Below are 27625 nucleotides of genomic sequence, written 5' to 3' on the forward strand. Positions count from 1 at the left end.
CCCATCACTGCCTCTATGCAGAAGCCATCCTCAGGCATATGGCCCCTCCACCACCACTGCTCCTGCTACTGCTGCCACCATTGTCAATGGCCCAATGTCTCCCCTCTGGGCTGGTGCCCCAGACTGCCCTAGATGTGCTTGTGCATGGCAGGCAGTGTGACCAACTGCTCAGCATGCACACAACCTACCAGGCCCACGTGCTATGCACATTGCCATCCACTGTATCTCTACTGCTCATGTGTACAGTCCATTGTCACATTGTACTACAATTACAAGACACTAGTTCAAAGATAAAATAATTAAGAATGTCAAGACAGGGGCGCCTGGGTGACTCAGTCAGTTAAGCGTCCAACTCTTGATTTCGGCTCAGGTCATGATCTCATGGTTTGTGAATTTGAGCCCAATGTCAGGCGACATTCTGAGTGCAGAGCCTGCTTGGAATTTTCTCTCTCTCCCTCTCTCAGTCCCTCCCCCACTTGTGCTTGCTCTCTCTTTCTCAAAATAAATAAATAAACTTAAAAAATATGGAACCACCCTTGCAACCTAGGAATAAATCAAGGTGATTGTGGTAAATGATTTTTTAATGTATTGATGGATTTGGCTTGTTAGTTTTTTGTTGAGGATTTTTGCATCTACGTTCATCAGAAATACTGGCCTATAGTTCTCTTTTCTATTGGTGTCTTTATCTGGTTTTGGTATCAGGGTAATGCTGGCCTCAAAGAATGAATTTGGAAGTTTTCCTTCCTTTTCTATTTTTTTGGGGGGAAATAGTTTAAGAAGAATAGTATTAACTCTTTTTTTTTTAATTTTTTTCAACGTTTATTTATTTTTGGGACAGAGAGAGACAGAGCATGAACGGGGGAGGGTCAGAGAGAGAGGGAGACACAGAATCGGAAACAGGCTCCAGGCTCCGAGCCATCAGCCCAGAGCCCGACGCGGGGCTCGAACTCACGGACCGCGAGATCGTGACCTGGCTGAAGTCGGACGCTTAACCGACTGCGCCACCCAGGCGCCCCAGTATTAACTCTTCTTTAAGTGGTTGGTAGAATTCGCCTTTGAAGGCATCTGGTCCTGGGATTTTATTTGTTTAGAGCATTTTAAAATTACTCATTCAATTTCTTTGCTGGTTATAGATCTGTTCAAGTTTTCTATTCTTGTTCCAGTTTTGGTGATTTATATGCTTTTAGGAAGTTGTCCATTTCTTCTAGGTTGTCCAATATGTTGGCATATAGTTTTTCATAATATTCTCTTATAATTGTTTGTATGTCTGTGCTGTTGGTTGTTATTTTTCCTCTCTCATTTGTGATTTTATTTGATTCCCTTCTATTTTTTTCTTGATAAATCTGGCTAGAGGTTTATTAATTTTATTGATATTTTCAAAGAACCAGCTCCTGGTTTCATTGATCAGTTCTATTGTTTTTTACTTTCTACATCATTTATTTCTGATTTGATCTTTATTATTGCCTTACTTCTCCTGGTTTTAGGGTTTGTTTCTTGTACTATTTCTAGCTCATTTAGGTGTAAGGTTAGGTTGTTTATTTGGGATTTTTTGTACTTCCTGAGGTAGGCCTATATTGCTCTAAACTTCTGTCTTAGAACCTCCTTCCTGGATTCCAAAGGTTTTAGACCGTTGTGTTTTCTTTTTCATTTGTTTCCATGTTTTAAAATTTCCTCTTTGATTTCCTAGTTGAGTGATTCATTGTGTAGTAGCATGTTATTTAACCTCCATTATTTGTGGTCTTTCCAGATTTTTTCTTGTGGTTGACTTCTAATTTCATAGCATTGTGGTCGAAAAAGATGCATGGTATGACTTTGATCTTATTGAATTTGTTAAGGCTTGTTTTGTGGGCTAATATGTAATCTGTTGAATGTTCCATAGGTACTAGAAAAGAATGTGTATTCTGCTGTTTTAGGATGGAATGTGCTGAATACATCTGTTAAATCCATCTGTTCCTGTGTGTCATTCAAAGCTACTGTTTCCTTGTTGACTTTCTGTTGAGATGATCTATCCATTGATGTAAGTGGGAATATTAAGGTCCCCTAGTATTATTGTATTATTATTGATGAGTTCTTTTATGTTTGTTATTAGCTGTTTTATGTATTTGGGTGCTTCTATGTTGGTTGCATAAATATTTATAATTGTTATATCTTCTTGTTGGATTGTCCCCTTTATTTTTTTAAAATAATTTTTTAATGTTTAGTCATTTTTGAGGGGGGAGGGGCAGAGAGAGAGGGAGACAGAGAATCTGAAGCAGGCTCTGCGCTGTCAGCACAAAGCCTGACCTGGGGCTCGAACCTATGAACCATGAGATCATGACCTGAGCTGAAGTTGGACACTCAACAGACTGAGCCATCCAGGTGCCCCTGACCCCTTTATCTTTATGTGTGTCCTTCTTTGTCTCTTGTTATAGTCTTTGTTTTAAAGTCTATTTTGTCCCATATAAATATTGCTACCCCAGCTTTCTTTTGATGTTTGCATGATAGATTTTTCTCCATCCCTTCACTTTCAATCTGTAGGTGTCTTTAGGTCTAAAATAAATCTTTTGAAGGCACATATAGATGGGCCTTGTTTTTTTAAATTATTTTATTTTATTTTTAAATGTTTATGTATTTTAAAAATTATTTTATGTGTTTTTACGTGTTTATGTTTTTTTAATTATTTTATTTTATTTTATTTTTAAATGTTTATGTATTTATTTTGAGAGAGAGTGAGAGAGAGTGTGCACGCTGACACAAGCAGGGGAGGGGCAGAGAGGAGAGAGAGAATTCCAAGCAGGCTCCATACTGTCAGTGCAGAGCCTGATGTGGGGCTCAGTCTCATGACTGTGAGATCATGACCTGAGCTGAAATCAAGAGTTGGACACTTAACCTACTGAGCCACCAAGGTGCCCCTTTATTTTATTTTTTTTTAATGTTTATTTGTTTTGAGAGAAAGAGAGAGTGTGCCAGTGAGGGAGGAGCAGAGAACGGGAGACAGAGAATCCCAGACAGGCTCTGAACTGTCAGTGCAAAGTCTAGTGCAGGGCTCGAATGCATGAACCATGAGATCATGACCTGAGCTGAAATCAAGAGTCAGATGCTTAACCAAGCCACTCAGATGCCCCAGGTCTTGTTTTTTAAAATCCATTATGTCCCCTGTGTCTTTTGATTAGAATATTTAGCCCATTTACATTCACTGTAATTATTGACAGATATGTATTTATTGTCATTTTATTATTTGTTTTGTGATTGTTTCTGAAGATTTTCTCTGATCCTTTCTTGTATTTCTCTCTTTCATGGTTTGCTGATTTTATTTATATATTTGGATTTATTTATCTTTATTCTTTGCATATTTATTAGTGGTTTTTGACATGTGGTTCCCATTAGGTTTGTATATAGCCTCTTCTGTGTATACCAGTCTGTATTAAGTTGATGATCATTTAGGTTTGAACCCATTGTTACTCCTCTCCTCTGCATGTTTTATATTTCACATCCTTTTATTTTGTGAATTTCTGGGCTAATTTTTTATAGGATTATTAATTTTTACTCCTTTTGTTTCCTACTTTGAAGTGTCACTTTTGGTATCTCTTTTCCGCTCAAAGAGCCCCCTTTATTATTTTTTGCAGGACTGGTTTTTTGGTCATGAACTCTTTTAGTTTTTATTTGTCTGGGAAACTCTTTATCTCTCCTTCTATTCTGAATAATAGCATTGCTGCATAGAGTATTCTTGGCTGCAGATTTTTCCCATTCAGCACCTTGTACCTAGCATGCCACTCCCTTCTGACTTGCAAAATTTCTGCTGAAAAATCCCCTGCTAGCCTTATGGGATTTTCCTTATATGTAATGGTCTTCTTTTGTCTTGCTGCTTTTAATTTTTTTTCTTTATAACTATATTTTACAAATTTAATTACAATATGTCTTGGTATGGATCTGCTTTCGTTGACTTTGATGGGGGTTCTCTCTGTGCCTCCTGGATCTGGATGTCTGTTTCCTTCCCCAAATTAGGGAAATTTTCAGCTATTATTTCCTCAAATAAATTTTCTGCCCCCCTTTCTCTCTCTTCTCTGGGGATTCCTAGAATACAAATGTTATTGCATTTGATAGAGTCACTGAGTTCCTTAAGTCTATTCTCATGCTGCACAATGCATTTTTCTCTTTTGTTCAACTTGGTTTCCATTATTCTGTCTTCAGCATCAGTAATTCGTTCCTCTGCTTCTTCCATCCTGCTGTTCATTCCATCTAGCATGCTTCTCATTTGGTTTATTGAGCCCTCTATCACTGCTATTTTATTCCTTATCTCTGTGTTAAGGGTCTTACTGATGTCTTCTACTCTTTTCTCAAGTCCACTGAGTCCTCGTGACCATTACTTTAAATTCTCTATCAGGCATGTTACTTATACCTGTTTGACTTAGATCTCTGACCTTGGCTTTGTCCTGTTCTTTCATTTGGGATAAATTTTTCTGTCTTTTCATTTTGTTTAAGTCTATGCGCCTGTTTCTGTGTGTTAGGAAAGTCATCTACATCTCTTGTTCTTCAGAGTAATGGCCTTATGAATAAGAGGCCCTGTAGTGCCCTGCCCTGTGGTGTACCCTGTTCCCCAGGACCTGGCACTTCCAGGAGCATCTCCAATCTATGCTGCATGTACTCTGCTGTTGTGTCCTAGTCACTTTATCCTTCAGACAAGTCCTCTGCAGAAGTTCTGTTTGCCTGTTGTGGGCAGTGTTTGGTCCCTGGCCTGAATGTTGTGCCTTTTAACCAGGTGTACTTTGGTCTATTTGTGAAATGAGACTTGTTGCCACCACTGTAGGAACTGAGGCTCCAGTAGACTCCTATGTTAGAAGACATGGTGTGAGCAAGGGTTGGGCCTGTCTTCTCATGGAGGAGGCCCACCATGCTGGGACTGAGGCAAGTGTGCCTGAGAAGGGCAATTCCACTGGAGTGTGGGGTGGTGGGGCTTAGTGTAAGCAAGTTATGTAGTAAGTGTTAGCACTGCAATGGTTCCTGAAGAGGCTCTGTGCTTATACTGAGGGGTAAGGGAGGGGAATGGTGCTGGCCAGTTCCTTTGTTCCTGAAAGGATCTCTTCGTAAATGCTGTCTGTATGGGATGTGATCTGAGGTGAATAGATAACCTCCCCACTATGTGCCCCAGGTGCTCTTCAGATCTCTTTCCATGCTGTATGTCTACAGATTGTTTGCCTGCCTTCTACCAACAAGCAGGGTAATGCCCTCCAGGCTGTATTCCAGCCAAGACTGCTGACATTTAAAACTCCAGGCTTTAAGCCCCACTGGTTGCCAGAACTCATGAAATTAGGCCCCTCTTGCTTTCCAGGCCAATTGCTATGGGGGTTCGTTTTCCCTGTGTGCTCCTACATGTCTCTCACCCTTCTCTGCAATGTATCTCGCACTTCTCCATGACCATGGCTCCCTCCCCAACCTGGTAGCCACAATTTGTTACTCTCCCAAACTGGGTCTCCACATGTCCTACCTTCTTTGATATGACCTCTTCTCTCCCTTTAGTTGTGGAGTTTGTTCTGCCAATCATCAGGTTAATTTCTGGTGTACTTAGGATGATTTGATAGTTTTGTAGTTGTAAATGGGACAAGTAGAGCCTAGGGTCCTCCTACTCTGCTGCCATCTTCCAACTACATTCCTATTATGTTTTATAAGTAAAATATTTTTTAGTGTTTATTTATTTTTCAGAGATATATATAGAGAGACAGAGTATGAGCAGGGAAGGGGCAGAGAGAGAGGGAGGCACAGAATCTGAAGCAGGCTCCAGGCTCTGAGGTCTCAGCACAGAGCCCGACGTGGGGCTCGAAGTCACAAACCCTTCATGCCCTGAGCTGAAGTCAGCCACTTAACTAAAATATTTTTTAATATTTATTTATTTTTGAGAGAGAGACAGAGACAGAGACAGAGACAGAGACAGAGTGTGAGATGGGGAGGGACATAGTGAGAGGGAGACACAGAATCTGAAGCAAGCTCCAGGCTCTGAGCTGTCAACACAGAACCCGATGCAGGGCTCAAACTCATGGACTGCATGATCTGAGCCAAAGTTGGATGCTCAACCAACTAAGCTACCCAGGCACCCCTGTAAGTAAAATATTTTTAAAGAAACAAACTTTTAGTATCTTTAACTGCACTTCCCACCTCTCCCCGGATTTTTAAACAAGGAGCCCTCCATTTTCATTTTGCATTGAGCCCCACAAACCATGTAGCAGCCTGGTTGAATGGTAATTATAAGGTGAATTGAGGGTATTGTAGCCACTCAAATAGTCTTACTGCTCTAACCAAACTCCTTTCCACTGGGGGTTGTGGTGGCAGTGGGTAGAGACAGAATAACAATACAGATACATGGAGGTTAGTGTGGATATTTATCATTTTCACATGAATAGGATCATACTGTCCATATTATTTGGTCAGTTGCTTTCTTCACTTGGCGATATATCTTGGAAATCTTTCTACCAAAACCAAAATCAACCTTGTTTTCTTTCTGGAATTCTTACTCAGGGAATTCCATAACTCAGCTGGGTCTTGATTTATTTCTCTATTCCTCTGATGGATATTTTAAGTGGTTTCATTTTTCACTAATACAGAGCTGCAGCAAACATACCAGTAGGGGCCTCCTGTGCTCAGGCATGTTTCTTTAGGTGGTCACTCAAAAGTAGGTTGCTGGGACGTGGGGTATGGGTATTTTCAATTTTAATACATACTGTCATGTTGCATTATGCCAATTTTCATTCTCACCAGGAGTATATCTTCATATTTCCTAAGACTCTGACCTTTAAATTGTTTACCAATCCGATGGATGAAAAAAATGGTAACTCATGTTTGTTTGTTAAATTTTTTTTTTAACGTTTATTTATTTTTGAGACAGGGAGAGACAGAGCATGAACAGGGGAGGGTCAGAGAGAGGCAGGCACAGAATATGAAGCAGGCTCCAGGCTCTGAGCCATCAGCACAGAGCCTAACGTGGGGCTAGAACTCACGGACCGCAAGATCATGACCTGAGCCGAAGTCGGCTGCCTAACCGACTGAGCCACCCAGGCGCCCCTGTTTGTTTTAAATTCTTATTATCTCATCACTAATGAAGTTGAACATCTTTCATATGTTTATTGGCCCATCCTTTGTGAATTGTTTATAAGCTTTGTCTAGTTTTTCTTACAGGGTTGTCCTTTTTCTATATATATTGAGTTGTAGGAGTCATTTCTAGTTCTGGATATTAACCCGTTGTCTATTATGCATGTTGCTGATATTCTCCCATAGTATGTAACATGCTTATGGTTTATGTTATCATACAGAAGTTTTAAGTGTTTGTATAGTGATTTGATATATTTATATCAACCTTTCTCTTCTATGGCTTTTCTGTTGTGTTTATTGTTAGAAGGCCTTTCTTATCCAAGGCAACAGCCATCTTCTCTTTTTCTCATTCTGTTATAGTGCTTTCCATTTAGGTCTTTAATCTACCTTAAACTCATTTCCTTCTCAAAACCTTTGCACTTTTGCTGTCTAGAACTCTCTTCCCCCAGATCTTCCTATGGCTGACACCTTCAGCACTTCATTCAAATATTGCTTCTTCCAAAAGGCCTTCCCTGACTACCTTAACTAAACTGACCACCCACTCTCCATTAAGGTGTTCTATAGTTCATTACCTTGATTTATTTTCTTTATAGGTCACCTCTCTCTGAAGTTATCTGATTTGTTTATTTGTTGTATTTCCTTAGATTGTAAACTTGATGAGAGTAGGGATTTTTGTCTTGTTCCCAGCTTCTAGAATACTTTTAGAGTTTATTCTAGTGAATTTGATATGCTATAGGGATAACTAAAATTTTTTCCCAAAAAGATAGCTGATTGTTTCAACACTAAAAGTCCCCTTTTAAAAGGAGTATTATTTCAGTCATCCTGTTTTTATACTCCTACTAAATACTGAGTGAGTCAAGAATAGTTATGATTATTAGTCCAGTGGTTCTCAACCCTGGTGGTATATTAGAATCACACTTAAATATTTTTTAAAATTTAGGTATAGAGTGTGTATTAGTTTTCTAGGGCTACCATAACAAAGTATCACAAACTGGGTATCTTAAAAAAACAGAAATTTATTGTGTCACAGTTCTAGAGGTGAGAAGTCCAGAATTAAGGTATTGGCAGGCCATGCTTTCTCTGAAAGCCCTAGCAGAGCATCTTTCCTGTCTTTCTAGCTTCTGGTGGTTGCAATCCTTGACATTCCTTGGCTTGTAGATGTATCAAACTGCCTCCATCATCACATAGTGTTCTCCCTGTGTGTCTGAATTTCCCTTCTTATACAGACACCAATCATTGGATTAAGAACCACCCTACTACAGTAGGACCTCATTTTAACATGATTACATCCACAAAGACTGTATTTCCAAATAAGGTTACAATCACAGGTTCTGGGTGGATGTGAATCTTGGGGGCATACTATTCAACCCATTACAGAGTGTCACATTTTAAAAATCTGCTTCATTAAGTCTAGACTGGAGGTCCAATATCTTTAATTTTTAAAAGCTTCACAGACTTGACAAATGTCAGTGTTCACCTGGAAAGGCAAACGTGAGAGATCAACTAGAACGTTTCTTAAAAAAATAAAAAAGGAAGTGCTAGAAAACTAGTTCTGTAAGATATTAAAAATACTAAAAAATAAAATGATTAATACAGTTTAGCACAATAAATGAATTAGATCAATGGAACAAACAGATTCCATAAGTAGACCCAAATATCTAAAGGAATTTAGTTTATGATAAATGTGACAATTGAAGTCAGTGGGGAAAAAAAGGGCTTATTCCATAAATGGTGTTCAGATAACTGGTTATTTGGTGTTGGGGTGAGGGAGGGAGTATCCTTACTTATTCCTTGTACCAAAATACAATTTTAGATGGGTAAGAAATGGAAAAGGAAAAAAAGTCAAAACATAATTCCAGAAGAAAAGATGAATGTACTTATATGTACTTAGGAATAGGGAATGCCCTTTTAAAGCAGAATCCCAAACGCAGGTGCTAATAAAGGAAAATACTGATGAATTTGTGTGCATAAAGGTTAAAAGCTTTGTGAGACAAAAAAAATACCATAAACAAATTCAAAAGATCAAAAAGGGAGAAGTTGTTTGCAACACATATGACACAGGGCTAGTTTCTTTACAATGAATTCAGAAAAAAATATGAAAAAGGCAAAACCCAATAGTAAAATGAGCTAATGAATAAGAAAATAATTTATAGAGAAAGACATACACATCAGTGAAGATTCGAAAAGATCTTCAGGGGTGCCTGGGTGGCTTAGTTAAGTGTCCGACTTCGGCTCAGGTCACGACCTCGCAGTTTGTGAGTTCAAGCCCCACACTGGGCTCTGTGCTGACAGCTCAGAGCCTGGAGCCTGCTTCATATCCTGCATCTCCCCCTCTCTCTGCCCCTCCCATGCTCATGCTCTGTCTCTCTCTCTCTCAATAATAAAAAAATGTTAAAATTTTCTTTTAAAAGATGTTCAATCTCATCCATCAGATGTATAGGAAATATATTTATGTATTATATAAGATATATAAATAAAACACAATAAAACTCCATCTTCACCTATCATATTGAAGTGTTTAAAGTTTGATTATATGCAGAGCAAGAGAAGATATGAGGAAATAGATATACACTGCTGGTGAGACCATAAATTGGTGCAACTTTTTGCAGGTACGATTTGGCAATATTTATCAAAATAGAATACGCACATATTCTTTGAATGTGGTGGACTTTGCTAGAGCATTCCCAGTAATCATTCCCCACTTTTTCCTTCTTACCAATGCATAGGTTTTTATTTGTGTATCTATTCTTCCCACTCATAGTCCATGTATTTTGGGGTAAACTGATTCTACTAGTTATTCTAGCCACAGACATTATTAGTTCAGGGGAAGGTTTGTGACATAAGCAAGCCAATTAGGGTGCATCTTGGGAGTCCTGTTCACTTGAAAGGCTGGATCAGAAGTTTTTGCCAAACTTAAAAGTTGAGACTCAGCCTCCATTGCCACTGATAGCCATCTCATGGTTGGCCTTGCCTACAGCAAAGGTTCTCAGCCTTTAGTGTGCATCAGAATCACCTAGTTTGTTACAACACAGATTGTTGATCTCTACCCCCAGAGTTTCAAATTCTGTAGATCTGAGGTAGGGACCAAGAATTTCCTTTTGTAAGAAGTTTCTAGATGCTGCTGATGCTGCTGGTCCAGCGACTGCACTTAAAAATCCACTTGCGTAAAGGAGAACTGCAGAACATAGAGACTGAAAGAAACTGGGTAGCTCTGTTTCACCCTACTGCTGAGTTGTGTGTGTGTGTTTTTTTTTTTAGTTGTAATCAAAAGCATCCTAATCAATATACCTAGTAATCTTGCCACTAAAAATTTACCCTATGGATATCCTTGCTGAAGTTAACCAAAATATATGTCCATAGATGATCATTGCAACATTGCTTGTAATAGCTAACTGGAAGCAATCAAAGCACATATTAATAGGGAACTAATCTATCTGATAGAATCATCCTTCTAATGGAATACTATATGGTATTAAAAATTATGAAAATATATGCTCATAAAGAAATATCTCTAAGATATATTAAATAAAAAAATCATGATGACTAAGAGTAATTTATACTTTTTAAACAAAAGAATAAACATTTATTTGCAGGTATATGATTAATTACTTCCTGGAAAGTTAATTCTGATTAAGAATGGCTATATTTGAGGAGAGGGGTTGTGATTGAGGTGGTGCTAGAGGTTTTTCAGTCTTCACTTTGCACGTTTGTATTGTTTTAATTAACTTGAGGTAAATTTTCCTTTTTTGCAAAAGGAAATGCCATTTGGAGTTATCTGGGCAGAGCACAGGTCAATTTTAGTTTCTATGTAATTCTGTATTGAAAAAACAACTAAAAAATGTTATATTCTTCTTTAAAAGATTCAATCATGAAAAGATAAATGGAAAATTGAAGACTTCTTAGGTATTCAGCCAGGCTTGAGTGCCACTAACATGGTGCATAGGTTATAAACTGGGGAGGACCTATACCTATCCAAATTGAGACTCAACTAGAGAGTTGTTTATTATACCCTAATATGCTTATGAATCACCTAGGGATCTTGTTAAAATGCAGATTCTAATTTTTTTAACACATTTATTTTTGAGACAGAGAGAGAGCACGAGCCGGGGGGTGGGCAGAGAGAGTGGGAGACAGAGAATCTGAAGCAGGCTCCAGGCTCCAAGCTGTCAGCACAGAGCCTGACACAGGGCTCAAACTCACAAACTGTGAGATCATGACCCAAGCTGAAGTTGAATGCTCAACCGACTTAAGCCACCCAGGTGCCCCTAAAATGCAGATTCTAATTGAGTAGATCTAAGGTGGGGTCCAATATTCTGCAGTTCTTTTTTTTTTTTTAATTTTTAAATGTTTATTTTTGAGAGAGAGAGAAAGAGTGTGAGCGAAGGAGGGGCAGAGAGACAGGGAGACATGGAATCTGAAGCAGGCTGCAGACCTGAGCTGTCAGTGCAGAGCTGGATGTGGGGCTCTAACTCACAAACTGTGAGATCATGACCTGAGCCGAAGTTGGATGCTTAACTGACTGAACTACCCAGGTGCCCCCCCCCCTTTAAAAAAATGTTCGCTTATTTTTGAGTGAGAGAGAGAGAGAGTGACCGTGAGTGGAGGAGGGGCTGAGAGAGAGAGGGAGACACAGAATCCAAAACAAGCTCCAGGCTCTGAGCTATCAGCACAGAGCCCGATGCCCAACACAGGGCTTGAACTCATGAATGGCAAGATCGTGACTTGAGCTGAAGTTGGACACTTAACTGACTGAGCCACCGAGGTCCCCCTATTCTGCAGTTCTAGTAGGTCCCAAGTGGCGTTAATATTGCTGGACCACTGATCAAACTTTGATAGCAAGAAAAAAAGTGAAGAGGAAGAAGAAGTAGGAAGTGTGGGAGGGGGCGATTAAGATGGAAAGGAAGGGACAGATATAAGATACTACAGTAGAATGGACATATTGGATGAGGAGAGTTTGGGATCATGTTTTTGGCCTGGATGACATTAACCAGAGATAGAGGAATCAAGCTGGAGATAGGAGGAGGTATAGGAAACAATGGAGGAGTGGTAGCAAGACTTCACATTTAAACATATTGAGTTATACTTTTTCTGGGAGAGTATTATATGGACTTGTCCATCAGACCATTTGAACTCTGCATCTCCTCAGCAGAGTTCAGTTACAGGTAGATTTGGAAGTCAGCTAAAGGTAAGAGTTGAGGCCATGGGATGGGATAAATCTCACCAAGGAGAAAGAATAGTGAGAAGATGGCTGAGAACAGAAACTCTGAGAAATGCTGATCTTTTTTTTAAAAAAAATTTTTATGTTTATTTTTGGAAGAGAGAGAGAATGAGTGCAAGTGGGATTAGGCAGAAAGAGACTGAAACACAGAATCCAAAGCAGGTTCCAGGCTCTGAGGTGTTAGCACAGAGCCCAGTGCGGGGATCAAACACACGAATTGTGAGATCATGATCTGAGCCAAAGTCAGCCACTTAACTGACTGAGCCACCCAGGTGCCTCTGAGAATTGCTGATCTTAAGACAGGCTAAGGAAGGAAATGAAGTAGAGAGGCAGTACAGCAGTACAGAAGACTAAATATTCTGAAGGGCCCTCCTACTACCAGAACAATTTGATCCTGCATAAAACATAATTTTTATTGTATTGCTGGATATGTGAGTTAGCAACTGCTGCATAATAAACCATCCCAAAACTAAGGGGCTTGAAACCAAACCATTTATGCATTGGCTATATAGCTCTGCTGTTTGGGACCAGGCTTGGCTGATATTGGCTGGGCTCATGTGCCTGTGGTCTTTTGGTGGGTTGGCTGGGGGTTGACAGGTCTAGGGTGGTCTTGTCTGGTATAGCTGGACAACTGGGTCTCACCCTCCAGAAGGCTAGCCCAGGCTTGTTCACATGGTAGTTCCAGGGGTTCAAGAGAGTGAGCAGAAGCATGCAAGCCTTCTTGAGGCCTAGGCTTGGAACTGGCACAATTATCACTTCTGCAACAGTCTATTGACTGAAACAAAATACTAATCCAGATTTGAAGGGTGGAGAAACAGATGCCATCTGTTAATGGGAGGAGCTGTAGAAGGTGTAGATACAAGAAGTTGTGAACAATTGTGGCTATTTTTGCAATTTATCATGCTGGACTTACTAGAAGTAAAAGGAGTCTTTAAAGAACAAGCAAACAAACAAATCTATGACAACAAAGTTAACAAACCCCAGTAATCTGGCTGGGGAGAGCAGGGCACTTGAGGAAACTTCCAAAAATGGAACAGAGGTATATCCTTGGAAAACTGAGGAATTATTACTGGATTAAACAAGGAAAGGGTGCTAGGTATCCAAGAATCTAGCCTTTTTTCTCAGAAAATTATAGAAATACTTTAAATTGACAATGAATAGTCTTGGTCTTTCTGGTCCTAGACTAGTATGCATATGTGTCAACTTTTAGGAGTTTGAGCTTGGACTCAAAACCAGTATGTCTTCTTAATGTACTGTTTTCACATCCACTGGCTTGTTTTATTCTCACAACTATCTGTAAGGGAGGCAAGGCAGGTATTATTCCCACTTAATACTACTTTTTAAAATAATTTTTTCCACAAAATAATATCTTTTTCATTATCTTATAAAGGTGAACATTTGTAAACCTTAGGTCCCAGCAGGAGCCATGTGCAAAAGTATTCACAGCAACATTAATGGAAACCCATATTTCCACTGGACAGAGAATAACTAGATAAATTGTGGTGTATCCATAAAGTGGAATACTATATAGAAGTGAAAAAAGTACACTACAACTAATGCAACACATTTGAGTCAGAGAAATCAAGTTGAGTGAGCAAAGGAAGTTGTAGAAGACTACATAATAATTACATGTTTATTTTTTTAAGTTTATTTATTGAGGGACAGAGAGAGAGAGAATGCGAGTGGGGAAGTGGCAGGGAGAGAGAGAGAGAGATTCCCAAGCAGGCTCTGCACTGGCAGTGCAGAGCCTGATGTGGGGCTCAAACTCACGGACCTCAAGATTATGACCTGAGCCGGAACCAAGAGTCAGATAACCGACTGAGCCACCCAGGCGCCCCTACATTTTTATAAAATTAAAAAGCAAGTAAAACCTAACAATATGTTGTTCAGAGATAATTACTTATGCAATAAACATATTTAAAAAGAAAAAGGGAGCACCTGGGTGGCTCAGTTGGTGAAGCATACGACTCTTGGTTTTGGCTCAGCTCATGATCTTGAGGTTTCCTAAGTTCGAGCTCCACGTTGCTCTCTGCACTGGCAGTGCAGGGTCTGCTTGGGATTCTCTCTCTCTCTCTCTCTCTCTCTTCCTCTCTCCCTGCCCGTCTCCCACTCATGCTGTCTCTGTCTCTCTGGAAAGAAATAAATAAACTTAAAAAAGAAAAAAACAAGGGAATGAAAACAAAACTCGAGATACCAGTTACCTTTGGGGGAAGATAGGGAGATGGAATATTCCTTAGGTTGGGCAGTGGGCTCATGAGTGTTCATTTTATTATCTAATCTCATAATGTATGTTACATATAGCCTTTTGTATTTATCAAATATTACATGTTTTTTTTTTCAAAGTAGTCACAAAAGAAAGAGAGAGATGTTAAGGGAAGCCAGAGAGTTTTAGAAAATAGGTTCGGTTCCAGTGTCAATTACTATGGAAGTTCTCAATGAGATGAGGCCTGTATGAACACCCTGGGCTTGGTGACTGGGAGCACAATGGTCACCTCTGGAAGCAGCCACATTCAAATGGGAAGGACTGGCACCCAATTACAGGCTAGGAAGGAATGTATTATGAGGAAGTCAGGAATTGGAAGCATAAAGTCTTCATCTATTACCATCTCCCAGCAAACCCACAATGATAGCTAACATTTATCAAGGCTATATTATATGCCAGGCACTTTACATACGCTATGTCACTTAATCCTCACAACCACTCCCACAAGGTGGGCTAGGGGAGCAAAGCTCAAATGCTTGTGTTACCAACAGATTATATTCACTACAGCCGCATGCAGAGAATACCCAGGACACGAATGGGAACGAATGCTTCACTAGTTCATTCCAAATTTTAGATATAATGACTCAAGTGGTTAGATAATGGCAACCAGCCAAAATGTGATGAATCAGTTCTGCCCAGAAATGGGTCATTTGTCTCTGTGGTGCTTTTATTGCAACTCACCAAACTTACCTCTCCCTTGTTCCAGGCACATAGAATTGTACTTTTCCACTTCTATGAAAGTAGGTGAAAACATGTGACTTGCTTTGGGCATTGAAAAGAGAGAAGAGATGTGTGCCACCTTAAGCTCTAAGAGTCAGTATGCATTTTGGTCACATGGTCACAGGGGAAGCCCTGACCCAGTAATGGGACTTGTGAGTCTGAGTTCCCAAGTGGCTATAGATGAAGAGTTCCCCTGCCAATGCATGCTGGAAATATATGAGCAAGAAGTATACCTCTGTTATGTTATTGAGATTTTGGGGTTATTGCAGAAAAACCTAGCTTATCCTGACTGATACACTCCCCTTTTCTAGAGTTAGAGATTATTAATGTAGAAGGACCGAATAATGAAATGAGAATGTATACATATGTGTAAAACAAACTGCCCAGACCTCTCTCAGGCATAGGTCACTTTCTGTAATCTGTTCCTAATAAATGACCACAGAATTCTCATATTTCTCACACACAAAAGACTAGTTGTAGAAGATGTAGAGGGCAACATTCTAGGCTCACATTATTCCTAATACTTGTGATTTTAGAAGATATATTTTGTCACTTCTCCCTCCAATCCATGAAAAAGCACAACTGGCCCTGCTCAGATCATACACCCATCCCACTGGGGAAGGGGAAGCCACGTGACTGACCATCAACCCACCTCTACCCCAAGACAGGGAGGAGCACTACCCCAAAGGGAAGACCTGGGTTTAACTGCCAGAAAGAAGGAATGCTGGGCAGGCTGAAACAAAGTTATCTACTTAGTCAAAACAAACTTAGATTTAGAACCCTGGTTTTACTGCTCATTAGCTGTGTATGAACAAACCTGGACACCATTGAATCTGTTTGCCCACATATAAAGTGGGGATAGTACTTTGCAGACTGGCTTGAGGACTATAAATAATGTACAAGAGTCTAGTACTACACCTGGTACCCAATAGGTCCTCAATAAATGGTAACTTAATTTTTTTTTTATTATTTTGAGAGATAGAGAGACAGAATGTGAGTGGGGGAGGGGCAGAGAGAGAGGGAGGCACAGAATCTGAAGCAGGCTCCAGGCTCTGAGCTGTCAGCACAGAGACTGATGCGGGGCTCAAACCCATGAACCATGAGGTCATGACCTTAGCTGAAGTTGGGCACTTAACTGACTGAGCCACCCAGGTGCCCCAATAAATGGTAACTTTTAAAAGCCAAATGGTAAAGATTTCTTACTTTTAATTTTTTGAGTCCCAACACCCAAAGATCAAAGGCTAGGAAAAGGAATCTGTAGCCATAATGAATCCAATATGAAACAAAGTATGTTACAAATAATAGAGTTTTCATTTAAGGGTAACGTGTTTACAAGTTTCAGTAAGCTTTTAATGCTCACCTTTAGACTCAGCTATTTCCTTTTGTAATCTGTACACACAAGGCACAGAGCAGTGAGGGAGGCCAAGCCCAGCTAGTGTCACTCTGTGGAAGCAGTAAGGTAACAAGAATGCCCACGAGTCCTGGCTTCAGACTCTGCTGCAAGCATCCCTCTATTGCTCAAAGGTGACTCAGAGCTCAGGGTTTTTTTTTTTCATAGCCCCACAACACATTTAAATGAATACCATTCAGTGCTGAACCTTCATACTCAAACTTTTTTGTGTGTTTTTGCCATCAACATATCCTGCCTTAGAAGTCTACAATCTGCTTTATACCAGGGAATATGTTCAAAGGTGTTTTAGCTGCCCTTGGTTTAGTCATCAAACATTTACTAAGTGCATGCTGGGTGGTTGGTGCCAAGAAGACAGAGATGGTCAAGTTTAATCAAGGGGCATAGATGTGCCCCATGGTCTGTCTTCAGGTGAGACAGATATAGGGACTGGGTGTGATGAATCTGTACAGGGATCCCTAATCAGGGATCAGGAAAATAATCACAAGGATATGAGCTGAATCTTGGCGGGGGGGGGGGGTAAAGTTGAGAATGCACCAGAGACGAGGGGAGAGAGGCATTCTAGGCAATGGTACAAGCAAATGAGAAGAAATGGATATTAATAGCTGCACAGGATGCACTTTAATGTTGCTGAAGTGGGTTGGGTGTTGTAGGAAATGAGGCTAGAGAAGTGGTCAGGCAAGATCATGAAGGGACCATGGAGGTGGGGGTACAGCATGTTAGAAGGACAGATTACTCTGGAAGCTGTACACATGGTGGATCAAATCGGTGGTTCTTCGTCTCTTGAGTCATAGCCTTCTTTAAGAACCCGAAAAAAAAGTATAGGCCCTCTCACCGGGGAAAGGCACATACACTTAAACACAAAATGTTGCTTAAAAATTGCCTGGTTAGGAGTAAGGCCGGGGAGCAGATATAACAATTCAGGTGAGACATGAAGAAGCCTGAACTGAATCACAGCAACTGGGACAAAAGAGAGACAGATAGATGTGAGAAACAGAACAATGGTTGAGTGTTACCAACAGATCTTATCATGAGTTGGCTTTTAGAAATGAGGCTAGGATAACTCCCAGGTTGGTTTGTGATTTAGACAATTGAGTAGAAGGTAGCATCACTCATGGAGAGGAGCAGGCTTCAGAAGAGAGGATGTGTTCAGTTTGGGAAAAGTCAAAAGTGCCTTTAGAACATCCAAATAAAGAAGTTCAGCTGGAAGCTATATATGCCCTTCCTTTTGTGATTCTTATACTGGCTCCATTGCGTGCTCTCTTTAATTACAAGTAGGCTCCCAACTCTCTGTGTAACACTTCTGAATTGAGACAAGCATATCCCCCTCTTGCAGAAAGGGATCCAGATAGGGGAAGAAAGTAAACTGCACACACCCAAAATTATTTCAGTTTTTTTACTAAAAGAATAGACTTTTATTAAGCACTGTAAGTTTCTTTCCATCAGCATTAACAGAACAACAGACCAATTTCCATCACAGAAGAACTCCTGAGACATTTTCATTCCTTTCTGAAACACTTCCAGAAACTCCTGCAGGTTCCCCTAAGAAGCATCCATTCAAACTTACATTAATAAACTATGGAGCTTTTGTGGTGAGGTGGGCCAAAATGGCAGGGAATTTGGAATCTGGGAATGGGAAAGAGAAATACATATTATCCATCCACTAAATACACTGTCAAGAGCACAGGAGAAGAGATATTAACACAGGAAAAAACAATGGAAGAATTTACTTTTGTTAATAACATCATTTATCAGGGAGCACTAAAAATCATTGACTCCTTGCAGTTAAAGTTTCTTTAACCTAGTATGTTATTCTAAAAATAGAATAGAATAGAATAAAATAAAAGGAGGGGAGGTGTCTTCTGGGAAGTAACTAAAATGAAGTCATCAGATTTGGCAGGGTTATGAAAGATTAATAGAATCTGAAATATTTAATTTGCTTCATTTACATGAAAATTCACTAGTCATTAGTTACTACCAACACGGACAAAAGAGCATCTAAAAAGTACAAGGGCAATGTCAAAAGCTGAAATGGGCACCCTAGCACAGGGGGTATTTTACTTGGCTTTTAACTTGGAAAAGATGATTTTGTAAAAAAAAAAAATGAATTTATCTTCTTAGAACATCAAAATGACCTCTGACAATATTGAGGGTAATTAGCAGTAATAAGGGAATAAGTGCACTGAGCTCTACCTGCCCCAGCAGACTACTGCAGTAAGCCAAGGGAAAGAAAGTGGAAAGTCAAATTAAAGATGCCAAAGTCACAAGAGGGAGAATAATAGAGAGTGACATACAATGGAACAGTGAAAACTTACCCCCTGCCCTCAAAACCCAAGCATATTTAGGAAATACGCATTAGGAAGTGAACAAGTAACAATGATTAAACCTTAGTAGAATTACACTAGCTACTTTAAACTGTGGTCTACTTGTGTTGTCATTTCAAAGGAAGTGGGGGTCTTAGAGACTGAAAGGGTAGCACTGACATGCCCACACAAGCCTTCTAAGGTTCCAACGGACTGGATCACTATAACCAAACAGTTACTTCCACATTCTTCCTACCCTACATAAGCATTCCTCCCCCCACCCCCCACCCCCACCTTAACCACCCTCCCTAATGCCTTGTCTGGCTGTTTTTCTCAGTGATCAAAAAAAGTTCATGTGACTTGGCCAATGATGCCAGAAAATCAAGATGGAGACAAAAATCAAATGTCACTGGCCAAACCAAGTGCTATTTTTGGGCTTTAAAGTCTACCTGAAGTCCTCCTGGCTCAGAATGAAAATGATGCAAGTAAGCAAAAGTTTGTCAGGCCTGGTTCAGGCCAGACTGGCCACTGAATAAGGGTGGGAATTTTAGGCTGACCCCAAGACAGGCCAGCAGAAATCAAGATGCCAAGTCCTTGGGAGTCAGTGGCTATATACGACCAGGGTTGCTTTTGCTTGTGGCCCTACAAGGTCAAGGGGTTGTTTCTGGGGGTTCCTATATGACTTTGTTCAAGAGAGGCACACACATCATAGTCATAAATGGAGCCTCAAGTAAAGGATGACAGTCTCTTCAAATGGTACTAGCAGCAAAGATCAGACCCACCTTCCCCAATTTGTCCTCAGGTAAGAAAAAGTTCATCTTCCAGTAATGAACCTTAGCCTTTCTGGCTTCAAAACTGTAGATTTTGGTAGATGAATTAAAATACAGGAATATGGCCCTTTATGGTTCTTTATTATGACCTTCCAAACCCAAAATGCTGAATCCAAATAAAAATCAAGGTTGGAAGTGAGCCACTTATTTCACTCTTGGCCAGGTTAGGAGAAAGCAGAGGGGTGTGAAAGGGAGAAAAGCAAGCCTTTTGGCAAACTGGAATCACCCCTGTCAAAGCAGCAATTTTACTTCTCACAGTGAATGCCTACAAAATAAATTTTCTTAAGGCTGTGAGAGTTAACAATACTGTCATTTGATTGTGTCGAATAGATTCAAGATGCATAGAAATGGCAACTGAAGAAAATACCTTTCCATATAACTCCAAGTACTTCCTATTAGAAAATGGTGTCTATATATTTAATTTAACTCAGCTCAGTAATTCTGGTTATTTTTAGAGATTCAAAGGATCCCTCCCTCTTTGGCTCCAGAAAGAAATTTCCAAGCTGTCTAAGTTCAGTACCGAATCCCTCTCTTGCTGGACATAGAAATCCTAACCTTCAAGATTTTTGTGAAAGTCTGAGCAGGCCCAAGAGAAGGGGGGGGGGACCAAATTAAAGGAGCAAATTCCAAAGAGGAGGCTTTTATACACTTTGTTTCTGGTTATATCTTGCTAGGTGTTCACTTTTGTCATCTTGCTTTGGTTTATGTAAGAAGTGTCTGGGCAGGGGGAGAGACATTCTAAGGGCTCCCTCCCCCTACAAGTTGTAGGTTCTCTTAAACTGGGCTAGACTAGGATTAAACAGTCTGAGACTGTTTTCAATCTCTCATGATGCGCTCATTGTAAGTGGGCAGTAAGCAAAGAGACTTTTGGTTGTCTGGAAAATAATCACCAAGGACTTACTGTGGGTTAAGGTGCATGGGGTTTTTCAAAAAGAGAGAGAAATCCTGCTAGAAGTCTAGTCAGTTGAATTCCTGTAGACATGGTACTTCTTGGGCAAGAGTATCACAAAGCCCAAAAGGAGATGTGTGAGGCTGAAAGCCTCAATTCCTGAATGAAGACACAATGCTAATCTGTTGTAAGCCATGTTCCCATCCCTCATACTTAAGCTGCTGAGGAGGGAAACTGGAAATGCAAGGTTGCCTCAAGAGTATCTCTGGCAGGGAAGAACAGCTTTTTTGTCCTGGGCAGATTCTGGCCTCATCAGGGGCTGGGAACCTTTACAGAGTACCCCCAAAGGCCTGGGCCAGAGTCCTCTGAAGTCTTCCTTGCAAAGCAAATGAAAAGATCCAGTAGTCAAAATGTCAATGAACAAATAAAACAATCTAGGCATGTAAAACCAAATTGTCGATTTCCTCACACTTCCCTACCCCATCTTTCCAATGCTAGTTCTCTCTCCTTCAGGGATTCATGGCAATCAATTCTAGCCTGAGGTCGGTTTGACCCAGAAGCTCCAGATGAGATTTCCTCCAAATTAACTGCAAGCCCTGGTAATCACCTCCCATCCCCCTTCTCTCTCTGAACTAGGCTGCTCTAGCAGAAGGAAATGCCCAAATATTCCCCACCCCATTCCAACCTTCTTGTTCACTATATGGGATGTGAGGACTCCGTTCAAGATTAAACTTGTGACAACCCAACTGTTTGTTGTTCTGAATGGGCAATCTCTGGAAAGTACTTTTTTGTCTGCTTTAGAGAAGCCCATCTTCTCATAACCGATGGGCTGTAACTCAGTAAGGATTTTAAAGTGTGGTCTTTTGAAACCCACCACTCCATAGCAGTGGAAGCATTTCTGGGAAATTCAGCAAATCTTCTGGGACATCACCATGTATGTAGGTACGTGTGCACGCACACACATACACACACACACATATATTTATATATATAAAATATGTATAGATAAATAGATCTGTCTCTTTATATAAAGGGTATGTGTATGCATATAGATACACACATTCATATATACATACACCCACACGCCCATACCCAAACACACACACGCACACACACGCACACACCATCTTTTGAGTTCCTTTTCGTACTCAGTTTCATTACATTGATTCCCACCCTTTCAGGGTGTGGGCAGCAGGGAGTGGGTGAACTGCACCACATCTTCTATTTTACAAACAATGCATTAGTTCAGAGGCAGGAAAAATCTGCCCGTACTTTTCTGACTCACTTGAATCCCCCAGTACAAAGGCCATTGGTAGTTTTTTTTTAAAGTGTATAAAATAAAAAATAAAATAAAATAAAATAACCAATACTATTTCACTTCCCTGAAAACATTTACCTATCTGATTGTCAGGCCAGAGTTAGAGGCGGTTGTATAAAATCCTGGGTTAGGTGAATGGGGGGAAAGAACGAGAGGAAGGCAGATACTGATTATATACCAAGGTCTCACGAATTCATAGAGAAAAAAGCAAGGTAGGAAGCCACAGACAGCAGTCCCTGCCATCCCACAAGTTTTGTAAAGAGTAACATGATGAAGACTCAGAAAACCAAAGCTGGAGCTTTTCTATAGGGCCTTACATGATGACACCAGATTTCTGACAGACACTGCCTTACTACACTCCCAGGGGAGGCAAAGAGAATACTGGCATTACATATTCTACTTGAGAATAGGACCTAGTCCTGTTGCCATTCATCTTTTACCAGAGCTTCCCCAGAAGCAGACCACGAAGTCTGGAGGTCAGAAAAAGACAGGGAAAGGGAAAAGATGAATACAATAGGATGTCCCAACAAAATCTTGGATAAATCTAGGGTAAGCATTTATGTCTTCCTCTAACTTGGGCCTACAATCAGAAAGGTAAAGGTTTTCCTCTCTTCCTGATCTGCTGAAGCCATCTTCTGCTCATTATTCCTCCTTCTGTTGTGCCACAGTTCCTAGCTTTTGCTCTCGTAAGCGGCTCTTCTCCCCATTCTTCACGGGGAAGTAGCGGTTACCATTAGTACACACGTTGCTGTCTCTGGATAAGGCACACTGTGATGGAGCTGGAAGATGATGATCACTCTTCTCTTCCTTGATCAATGTGCCATTGTTTCCATTTACCTGTGAGTGGGACCGACCCTGATGAGGCTCTAGGGATTTAGAAACTCCATCTGAAGTGCTCTGTCAAAAACAGATATATTCAGTTGAAATGGTAATCCCAGACTGACAGTTCCCAAGCATGTTCGTAAGCTAGCTTGCAGAAGCTGCTTCAGTTCTTCAAAAACATCAGAAAGCCCAAAGCCTGTAAACACCTAGTAAAGTGTGCTCTGATAACTGTCCTGAGAACTTAGGGTGACCACAGATGGATTTGACTGAAACTCAATGGCTGAGACAACAACATAATGACATAGACATCATTTATAAAGCTTTACAATGTATTTTTCTAATACTAGTCAGAACCCTAAATGGTAGATATTATGCACCATTTACAGATGAGGGAGCTGAGGCTCAGAAAGATTAAAGTACATTGCTCAAGGACACTCAGATAGAATGAAGTAGGGGGCGCCTGGGTGGCTCAGTTGGTTAAGTGTCCAACCCTTGATTTGGACTCAGGTCATGATCTCACGGTTCGTGAGATGGACAGCACCACTGTCCAGGGATGATGCTTTAGCTAAAAACAAAGTCAACATGAGAACTTCCTTGGACAGGCTACCTCTGGAGTAGATAACAGTATCCCCAGTAATCTTAGCAATGAGAAACTTATGATCATCCACAATCCCTTCTTTTCCCTTAGTTTCTTCATGTGTAAAAAAAATAATAATAACAGTACCTATTTTTTACATTCCTATAAGGATTCAATGAGACACTCCATGTGAAGCACTTAGAATGTGATGTGCCTGGCACCCTGTAAGAACTCAATAAATGCTAGCTAATATTATTGTTTTGATTCCATGTCCCCAAGCAAACTTCTGATATCATGGCTTCCCTTACAGCTTACACTTACATGAAGAAAGCTCTGGTAGAAATGGTTAAGAGCATATGCATTAGAGTCAGCCAGACCTAAGTCTGAGTCTTGTCTCTAACAATAAGAGTTGTACTGTAGTAGAATCAGGACAATCAGGACAGGACAGGATTTTGGAATCGTCAGCTCAGGCTGGAATAGCAACTTGGATGTTGACTTGATGGATAATTTTGGGTAAGATGTTTCATCCCTCTGAACCTCAGTTTCCTCTGTTTAAAATGGAGAATCCTGTGGTGCCTGGGTTGCTCAGCTGGTTAACTGTCCAACTCTTGATATGGGCTCAGGTCATGATATTTGGGGAGAGGGGTATGTCTAATGAACATCAGTGGAAACTGTTATAGTTCACGGTGTACATTAGAGGACAGTTTAAGACCATTTTGAGCCATCAGGAATAAGCAAAATGGCAACAACTCCTTCTTTCTCATATTCAGCAAAGGCCAAAGTCCAATTTTCTAAGCATCTCTGGTAGAAAGCCCTCAGAAAACCCTGAGAAGCTGGCAATCCCACTGTTAACTTCACTTTGGCCCCTTTTCTGGCTGCATGTAGCACATACTATGCTAGGTACAGGTGTTCAGGACACAGTACCTGGTTTCTATCCTGTGGCTTCACTCAGGGAGAAAGATGACACTCTGCAGCACTGTGGGAACAGTGTGGGCAGTTAACACTCACTAACTCACAGCTGGAGAGCGAGGGAATGAAATCAAATGCTGGGAGTAGCTAGGAAAACTCACAGTTTTCTGGCCTGATCTGATCATTTGCAAGTTAGCTGAAAAGACAAGATGTATCAAACAGAAGGTAGATAATCTCAGAACCGTGCTTACTTGTTTATTTCCTTTTTTGTGTCCTTTGGATCCTCTACCAGTCTGTTCTTTTCCATGCCTGTAGAAAGTGAGGGGAAAAGTGATCCTGAGGAATATATAAAGCCCACATTTTCACTTAATTAATCACCTCCTCTAGGAAGTTTGACCCTCTTATGGAAAGTTAGTCAATGCCTCTTACCTTAATGGAAGTATTCAATAGGTGGATATTTTCCCAATAGCACCTTGATTAACACTAGCTCATACCAACCTATTGGAATACATACCCTTTTCCTGGCCCACCAACCGAGACCACTTGCATGCCAAAAGAGCCTCGGCCCCTGGAGGACCTGCTGCCAGCCCACTGGCCCACAACCATCCCAGCAATCTCCAGTTTTCCTCCTTGAGGAGGGATTGGATGGAGACCTGGAGAGATAGGAAGAAGGAAGTAATGAATGCTAAGTGCAAGGTAGGATAAGAAGTGGAAACAAAGATCCTACAGCCCACCTACTCTGCTTATTTCCATTTCTCTATGATAAACACTCTGTCATAACAACAAAGGTTCATGGTGGAAACAAATTTAGGGACAGGGGGTTGAAGCTCTGTACACATCCACTTTATTTTTTTAAATGTTTGTTTGTTTGTTTGTTTGTTTATAGAGCAAGTGCGTGCACAAATGGGGAAGGGGCAGAGAGAGAGGGAGAGACAGAATCCCAAGCAGGCTCTGCACTGTCAGCGCAGAGTCCAATGTAGGGCTTGAGCTCATGAACTGTGAGATCATGGCCTGAGCCGAAATCAAGAGTAGGATGCTTAACAGGTTGAGCCACCCAGGTGCCCTGTGTACACATCTACTTTAGCAAGTGGGGTATGGACAATTCATTTTTTTGCTACAGGGCCTGGCACATAGTAGCTATTCAATAGTTGCTGAAAGAATGAATGTCCTAAAATCTAGTTATTAGAAAATTATAAGCCAAATGCCACTTCTATTTTCCTTTCTTTTTTCTTTGCATTAAAGTTTAGTTGACACATAATGTTACATTAGTTTCAGGTGTACAACCTAGTGCTTCGACAACTCTGTAGTTATGCTGTGCTCACCACAGTACAGCTACCATCTGTCACCATTCAATGCTATTACAATACCATTGACCTTATTCCCTATGCCGTGCCTTTCATTCCTGTGACTTACTCATTCCATAACTCATTCCACTCTCCTTCACCCATTTTGCCCATCCCCTCAACGTTCCTCCCCTAAGGCAACCATAAGTTCCTTCTCTGTTTATGGATCTGGATTCTGCTTTTTGTTTATTCATTTGGACCAAAACCACTTTTCTTTTTCTTTTTAAGCTTTTATTCAAATTTCAGTTAGTTAATATTAAAGTGGGCCTAAACCATTTTTGATTCAAATATGTATCACTACACAATGGAGGATCAGCCAAACCAGCAAACTGAACTGAAAATAATGAAACTAAACTGAAAGTAATCTATAATTAATAAGCAAGAATAGCAACAGTTGAAAACCAGAACCAATTCAAGACAAGATAGCATATCTCTTTAAAACAGGAAATTCCAACTCAGTCTGTATGAGCTCACAAGCACAGTAGAGCTTTGTAATTTGGCATAAAAGGAAGCCTTCATAGAATCCACAGTTCTAGTAAACATTTAATTTTAGTTTATGGAAAAAAAGCAAATGTTAATAACCCTCTACTCATTTAGCCAGTTGTCAGTAAAGAGCCCTTCATTCATATAACAAGTGTCTAAGGTACCAGGGTACTAGCCAGTTCTAAGAGGGCTAGAAAGATTTGCCTTTGGGGATCTTACTGTGGCCTTTGAGGAGGCAGAAGGCTCTTCATGAACCACCAGTAACTGGAGACTAGGCATCACTGGGAGCTGGGACAATGGCAAGGATCTCCTGAGAACTTAGCCTTAATTAAAGCTGTCTTCTGAGACACAATAAAATCACATGCAAAGAATGGGAACAAAGATCTGTAAAGTCAGCTTCAAGGAATGGACTGAATGGCTGGCTCCCTGGTTTGTAAAACTTGATCATTACCTGACTGAACAGAGAAAACATCCACATTGCTCGTCCAAGTAGAGCCTTGAACTAAATATGCATACTGAATTTTATGACCCTAGATAAACTTCCAGCTTTATTTTTTTAAGTAGGTTTCACGCCCAGGGTGGAGCCCAACACAGGGCTTGAACTCACGACCCTGAGATCAAGACCTGAGCTAAGAATCAGACACTTAACAGATTGAGCCCCCCAAGAACCTCCCCAGCTTTATTATTTTTAAAATGATGAACAATGGACAACAAATACCTTGAACCATAGCCATGACATTCCCACCTGATCACAGAACCTTGATACTTCATGTCAAAATGTCCCTATTAAAAAATCCTGTTTCACCAAGGTTGAGTTATTAGGATCAGTATCTTTGTTTCAGGCACAGTATTGGGCCTGATATATATGAAACTGCTGATTCTGTGACTGGTACTAACTACCAGATGGGTTATTATGAAATAGATTGAGGATGACAAATACATCACTCATAGGTACTGACCTGTGAATCCCCGGCTCCTTCCTTGATGGGGAGGTGGCATTGAGCCCATGGCTCGGGAATAAAGTGAAACAGGGTAGAGAGGGGGCACCATGGGAGGCACAAAAGTAGGTGACGGAAGTAGAGCGGAAGGTGGTGGATGGTTCATGTTGACTCCTTCAAGGATACTCTGTCTCATCTTTTCCACTTTGGTTGCCAGATCAGCCTTCAAATGAAGAACAGAATTAATAACAGCAGCTGCCATTTTTTTTAACGTCTTTGTTTCAGGCACAGTATTGGGCACTCTAGGGACAGTCTCACAAATCTATTCCCATTAAGAAAACTGAGGTCTGGAGTTAAATGGCTCAAGGAGTCATACTCAGGGAAACCTGTCTGGCACCAAAGACCCACTTTTTGCATGACACCAAACTACCACACTAGCTCTGACCGAGGCCTTGTGAGGCACATTGACTAGGTCAAGGGAGACAAATATAACAATAAGTATTTACTGATGGTCTGTCACACGACCAGAAATAGGTTAGGTTATT

At 40.6% G+C, this 27625-nt stretch overlaps 1 protein-coding gene across 1 annotated transcript in view; it reads right to left on the bottom strand.

Annotated features, from left to right (window-relative positions):
* Positions 1–18049: 18049 nt before the first annotated feature.
* Positions 18050–27625, bottom strand: part of FAM120C (family with sequence similarity 120C) — a 113967-nt gene continuing 104391 nt past the window's right edge. The window contains exons 13-16 of the mRNA XM_043569771.1: positions 27102–27303; positions 24831–24969; positions 24568–24625; positions 18050–22905 (exon numbers count right to left, since the gene is read on the bottom strand). Coding sequence (XP_043425706.1) covers positions 22651–22905; positions 24568–24625; positions 24831–24969; positions 27102–27303 — 654 coding nt within the window. The 3' untranslated portion in view covers positions 18050–22650. The remainder of the gene's footprint in view (positions 22906–24567; positions 24626–24830; positions 24970–27101; positions 27304–27625) is intronic.

This window comes from Prionailurus bengalensis, chromosome X (assembly GCF_016509475.1).
Source record: "Prionailurus bengalensis isolate Pbe53 chromosome X, Fcat_Pben_1.1_paternal_pri, whole genome shotgun sequence".
Lineage (NCBI taxonomy): Eukaryota > Metazoa > Chordata > Mammalia > Carnivora > Felidae > Prionailurus > Prionailurus bengalensis.